Genomic DNA, 6,639 nt, shown 5'->3' with positions numbered 1-6,639 from the left:
ACAGAATTTCGCCATGTTGGCCAGGCTGGTCTCGAACTCCTGGCCTCAAGTGATCCTCCCGCCTCGGCCTCCCATAGTGCTGAGATTACAGGCTTGAGCCACCATGCTCAGCCTAGAGGCACTTTTTGAAAAGTTCTCTAGATCATTTCATTATGCAGCCAGACGAAGTAGCACTGCTGTAGTACATACATTAATATGCCTTTATCAGAGTATGTTTTTAATTTGTCTCTTGTTCTTAAGTCTACAAGATCTTCAGCTCAATATATACTTATTGTATACAAGTTATATGGGATATCACATATTATACTAGGTGTAAATAATTTTGTATCCTTGTCCTCAAGAACCCTACAGCATAGTTGAGAAAGATAGTATGTAAATAAAAACAAAATACAGTGATATAGGTATTATAGCAATATAGGGACAAAAAGAGCCTGGTTTATTATATCTGGATATGGGGTTCAATCAGAAAAGGTTTCAGGGAGGACACGCCTTCTTAAAGAAAGGACTTATCTAAATTACTTTTGTGTCTCTAACATCTCTCACAAAAACTTGGTTAACAGCCAGTCTCAAAGTTGTTATACTTAGACTTCAACTCTTCACTTCAGAAACCCACTTCAAGGCTACACACTAGATCACATTACATGAGAAATGCTCTACCTCTGAAATTGCTCATTCCAACAACATTCAACTGTCTGACCACAGTCTTTAATCTTTCTACACTTTTCACCACACTTTACTTTATCAAGTCCTCTGGTCTCTTAGTGTCTCTATTTTATCTTAGTTGATCATTTTCCTTTGCTGTATTTTTGCATGTTTCTATTGTTGGACTTATACAGCATTATAATTTACATACAAATGTGTTTGCTTTCTCTATTAGATCATAACTTTCCTTAGAACAGATAACCGATTCTTTTTCTCTGTCTTTAACACCCAACATCTTTAACAGCCAGCCAGTGCCTCATCCTTAATAATTGCTCAGAGTAATAAATATTTGGTGAAGGAATAAGTAAAGTGCTCTAGTCATTTTCACCACTATACCATGAGATCTGCAAAGGCAGAAACTGTATGTTATCTGTATATTCCCTACAATTAATACCAGACTGCCTCATACATATCAGTGTCTCAGGGAGTATCTGTTGAATTATAAAAGGTTGAAATGTATTAGGGACTGCAGGCAGGGTGTGTGGTTCACATCTGTAATCCCAGAACTTTAGGAGGCCGAGGCAGGAGGATCATTTGAGGTCGGGAGTTTGAGACCAGCCTGGCCAACAAGGTGAAACCCTAACTCTGCCAAAAATACAAAATTTAGCTGGGTGTGGTTGCAGATGCCTGTAATCCCAGCTACTTGGGAGGCTGAGGCCGGAGAATCACTTGGACCCGGGAGATAGAGGTTGCAGTGAGCCAAGATAGCGCCACTGTACTCCAGCCTGGGCGACAGCGTGAGACTTCATCTCAAAAAAAAAGTATCAGGGACTGCAAATGACATATAAAAATATGCTTTATAGCCACATGGTTATAAAGCACATGTCAAAAATGTTCATCCTAGCAGAGGCAAAATGATGCAAGAAAGAGCACTAGATAAAGGTCAGGAGGCCTGAACTTAAGTCTTGGCTTTGCAATTATGTAATCTACAAATAACCATCTCTATAAGCCTTAGTTTCCTCATTTATTTTGTTATTTTTTAGTCTAATCTATTGGGGTTTTAAGTCTCCTCATTTATTAAAATATGGTTTGATCAGAATGAGATTCTAGATCATTAGCTCTAACATGTGGTGCTTTTCAAACAAATTACTATAAAATGACACACTATGAATATTTTAAAATTGTATATGCCCTTAATTGTTTTGGTAAAAGAAAATTCCACTCTTTTTTTTTTTTTTTTTTTGAGACGGAGTCTCGCTCTGTCACCCAGGCTGGAGTGCAGTGGCGTGATCTCAGCTCACTGCAACCTCCGCCTCCCGGGTTCAAGCGATTCTCCTGTCAAGGCCTCCCGAGTAGCTGGGATTACAGGCGCATGCCATCACGCCTGGCTAATTTTTTGTATTTTTAGTAGAGACAGGGTTTCACTGTGTTCCCCAGGCTGATCTCGAACTCCTGAGCTCAGGCAATCCACCCGCCTCGGCCTTCCAAAGTGCTAGGATTACAGGCGTGAGCCACCGCGCCCGGCTCCACTCTATTTTTGTAACTCACTTTCCAGAGGCATCCACTCTCAACAGTTTCTTTTGTATCTTTAAGGCATTCTTCATACATAAGCTAATACACCGCTAAGATTCTTGATTTTACCAACTAGACAGTCCTATAAATTCAAATGCAGACTTGCCAAAATGAAAGAAAAATTACTTTGATAGCAGAAAGAAAACTGTCTACTCAGAAAACCAGCGGCAGAAAACATTAAAACACACTGAAATAAGTATTTAAAACTTCATGTGGGGCCGGGCGCCATGGCTCACGCCTGTAATCCCAAAACTTTGGGAGGCCAAGGTGAGTGTATCACCTGAGGTCAGGAGTTTGAGACCAGCTTGACCAACATGGTGAAACCCCATCTCTACTAAATACAAAGAATTAGCCAGGTGTGGTGGCGCATGCCTGTAATCTCAGCTACTTGGGAGGCTGCAGCAAGAGAATCACTGGAACCCAGGAGACGGAGGTTGCAGTCAGTGGAGATTGCACCATTGCACTCCAGCCTGGGCAACAAGTGTGAAACTCCATCTCAAAAAAAAAAAAAAAAATCTTCATGTGTCACCCCGTTTGTGTGACATAATGTGAGTAAAAGTCATATGACAAGAAACTTCAGGTGGGAAGTTTCTCTACATGAAGAAATGTGGGAGGCATGGGGGAAAGAAGAATCATACTAGTGTCACAACCACACAAGGATGTACAAGGGTCAAAAAATTCAGAGAACTGTAAATACTAAAATAGCAAACTAATTGTGAAATGTACTATGAGCTTAAGGATGGTCAACTGTAGAAAGGACGCAGTTGCTTTCTATATTAAAGCCAGCCTAGAGGAAAACGTATATTACATTAGGCCCTTTTCTTCACAACAGCAACCTTTGCAGATCTACATCTAAATCTAATAAGGGCTTTCATATACTGAGAAGCCAAGGGTGAAATAATTATGTTTCTAAGTGGTTTCTTCTAATGGTGGGGAAAATTTATCACATGATGACAGTCATCATAAGAATTTTTTTAAATATAGAAAGAAAAAAAAGATAAAAGGTAGGTCACCGAGAAAGTAGAAAGTTCCACAAGAACAGGGCAAAGTGCTCTACTATTAATTTCCCTTTCATCTGGGTACCGGAGAATATTTAAACATTAAGTAAGGAATGTGTTATATACAGAACCAAGCTTTTAACATTTGTAACCACGTAAACAAACATACATTTCACTTAGACATGTCCCCATTTTTACCCCTGTAGTCCCCATTTTTATCCCTATAGTGTAAAAGGATACCACTCTAGACTGTAAAGAATGCCTAGGGTAACGTCAGAACCGCTGACTGGACAAGGATCCTGTTCCACTGGTCTAACACATTACTGAAATAAGTCCACTTTTCCAAAGAATAAAAATACAATTCCATAACATTTAAGTCACAAGTCTAACAAGCTAAACTATAAATTACCTAATGATAATTACAACATTAAAAAATTAACACTGGTATAGTCTTTATCTGGTATTTTTACAATCTAAATACAAGCATGATGGATAAAAACTAAAACCACAATTTGGAATTAATTTGGAGGAAGAGGAAATGATAAATTTTTATTCCATACTGTTATTTTAATACAATGTATGATATACTGTAAAATTTGTCAAAAAGTTGAAAACAGTAAAGTCTGAGAACCAACCTATAATATCTCCCTAAAAGAAAAAATGATTAGTCAAGGATGAGTGAATTCTAGAACTGTAAACTTTACCAAATCTACCTTGTCTCCACATATTAAAAGCACACACAGAACTAAGGAACTAAAATCATTCTGGTTTCCTGAACCCTTTAGGTTAAAAGGAACAACATTTCCTGACACCGGAAAATGGTGAGTAAGCCTTGCTTTCACAAGACAGTGGGTGAGGCTACGGCTTTCAGACTTGGGTGGGATATTATTTTAAGAGTCTCTAAGGGAAATTTTTATCACTAAAAGGTATTAGTTACAACACAGCATAAAACTAAATATATAAAGCAGTACAGGTCTCAAACTTTTAAATTTCAGAGTCCAAAAAATGTTATGATCCCCCCATTTTCTCTCCCCTCTCTCTTCCATCACCTCTTCCCAGTACATCAAATAAAACCAAGCCAGCTGACACACACAAACTGGTTTAGGAAGCTAAAGGTCTGCAGCAGTCAACATGAGCCAGGAGTGGCCTGTGTGCTACCTGCTAACTGCAAAGACTCATCAGACATTCCATCTAAAGCTCAGAGAGAAGAAATCACATGGGAATCAGGCCCTAAAAGCCTTTTTAGAAGTCTTCCGAAATTTGACAGAATAGCACATTAGATCTACCCACCATCACCCTGAGTGGGCTTAGCTACTTGCGTCAAGGTCTCCATAAAAACATAGATTTCAAAAAAGAACTTTGTAATGCACATCCAAAGTCTTGGAAGAAAGCTACTAAGATATGACCAATAACTACTCCATGTAACCGGCCTTAAAGCAGACTGAAATAGTCAATGATGACTACAGAACACATATCCGACTCACTAAATTTTAAAATTGAGGATTCTCTGTGCTGAAAAAGGATTACATTCTTTGATATTCACCCCTAATCAAAATACCCATTTCATTTCTAAGAAGACAAAAATGAGGAAGTTAAAACATACATTTGCCTTCCTTCTTGTCATACACCTTCCCACATGACAAATTACTACTGCAAAGAGCCTCTATGTTATTACTCCAAAGAGTTCCTAAGCATCTCACAAAGAGGTGCCTTGGTTCCTGATGACTATTATAATCATAATTATATATGATCTTTCAGATCCATAGATGGTCATCTTGGATAAAGAAGCCAGTAATGAAAGTATGCTGCGGCCTGTATTTCTACTTACCCTCGGTGACATCCTGGGGGTGAGAAGTCCGGTCACTGGGTGGATCCAGTGCAACAGTTGCCAACGAAGTGGTGGCCCCCGACATCTCACTCATAGGCTCACTACGGCTTGTTTCAGGCACACTTTCCCGGGAGCTAAATCTTACTCGGGAACTAGATCGAGAGCTGAGGTCCGGACTGGTGTCTGACAAACCTGGAATGTCATCGATCTTTGTAGGTGTCACCATGAACCGAACTGAAGCCATCTTGGTGGTGGTTTCTGGAGGATGCATTTTGTTCGTTTTAAGAACAAAAAAAATGGGGAGAACCTCGCAAAATCTTCCTCTTACGCTAGCTACTTTTGACTGCAATAATACAAAAGATAACTTGAAAAATAACACATTTCAATAACCTTGGTTCACACCACACCAAAAACCCCAACTAAGAATCCTTCTACTCAGAATTCAAGCCGACTGTCCTAGAAAGTGCATCACCAATAGGTGAATTTGTTTTTTAAGAGAGAAAAAAAACAAAAAACAAAAAGACAAAACAATGCCAATCTTGTGTGATTTCTTTCCTTCAGAATGAAGAGCTACCTAGCTATTCCCTCTGGTCCAGGGCTGAAGGCGCAGTGCCATGGTCTCAGGGCAGCAGAGGAAACCTCCCTCCCCTCAGTCCCCAGGTTCCTGTCGAGGTAGTCCTTTATCTGGTGAGTGTCCCACGGTTCTAGTTGAGCGAAGTGCGTGCAGGCCAACCTTTATCAGGCGACTACCGCGTGGATCAGATTGCAAAAATGTGTATACCTGGCCACCTGTTGTGTATCAGGTGAATACCCCACAGGTCTGGCTCAGGGGAGGTGCATGCAAAGCCACCCGGTGTTTTTGATGTCGACAATCCACTTGGATCTGGTGGGAAAGGTGCGCATGCATAACGGGAAAAATAACCCACACTACTGAGAGAAGGGCGAGCAGAGTAGGATGCAGGGGCAGAGCGGATTCCTGTCTCCGAGAGGTCGGTGGGGGTGGCGCGCCCGCTCTTCTCCTGGCAGAAATGTCCTCGGGGTCTGGGAGGAGGTTAGCGGATCAAGACACCTCGGACTGCAGCTCAGAGTCGTGGCAAGTCGTAGCTAGTCCACTGAGCCACGGTCCGCTCCCTAGGTTTCTCCTGCGTGTGACAGGACGGGCCACCCCCTTTGCCGGAGGCGCGTTCTCCCCAACCCCCGCCCCGGCGCAGGTCACCCCCTCGCCGTTCTTCCTTCGGGTCCCAGCGGAGGAGACAGCCCCGCAGGCTGGCCTGACGGAGCAGCGGGTTGAGGGAGAAGGAGGTCGCAGGTGCGGTATCCCGGCGCCAGCTGATGCGGATGCGCGCGCAGCTGTTGTTTACTAGCCGGTAACTGTTTCGCAGCCGCGGCGCGCGCACGGTTCGCGCTGCCGGGGCTGGCTCCCCCTCCCCGGCCCGACGCCAGAGCAGCAGTTACGTGACCTGGCCTTCCCCGGTCCCGGGCCCGACGGGCTGCGCCCACGCCGCCGCAGCCCTTCCCTTCCCTCCCCGCTTCTTCCTCATTCGAGGTGAACCTTGCAAAGAGAAGCCCGGGGGGGGGTGCAGTCAGAGGGCGGAACCG

General features: G+C 42.8%; 1 protein-coding gene across 5 annotated transcripts in view; it reads right to left on the bottom strand.

Annotated features, from left to right (window-relative positions):
* SLC12A6 (solute carrier family 12 (potassium/chloride transporter), member 6) overlaps window positions 1-6,639 on the bottom strand; it is a 117,270-nt gene extending 110,631 nt beyond the window's left edge. The window contains exons 1-2 of one of the 5 annotated variants that reach the window (XM_011932686.1): window positions 6,593-6,639; window positions 5,041-5,232 (exon numbers count right to left, since the gene is read on the bottom strand). In XM_011932686.1, coding sequence (XP_011788076.1) covers window positions 5,041-5,134 — 94 coding nt within the window. In that variant the 5' untranslated portion in view covers window positions 5,135-5,232; window positions 6,593-6,639. Of the gene's footprint in view, window positions 1-5,040; window positions 5,515-5,966 lie in introns of those variants that run through there. The other 4 variants (XM_011932682.1, XM_011932683.1, XM_011932687.1 and 1 more) reach the window with 4 other exon arrangements.

This window comes from Colobus angolensis, unplaced genomic scaffold (genome assembly GCF_000951035.1).
Source record: "Colobus angolensis palliatus isolate OR3802 unplaced genomic scaffold, Cang.pa_1.0 Scaffold97, whole genome shotgun sequence".
NCBI lineage: Eukaryota > Metazoa > Chordata > Mammalia > Primates > Cercopithecidae > Colobus > Colobus angolensis.
Note: the sequence above shows the minus strand (reverse complement) of the source record. Positions and strands in the feature narration are given on the sequence as shown.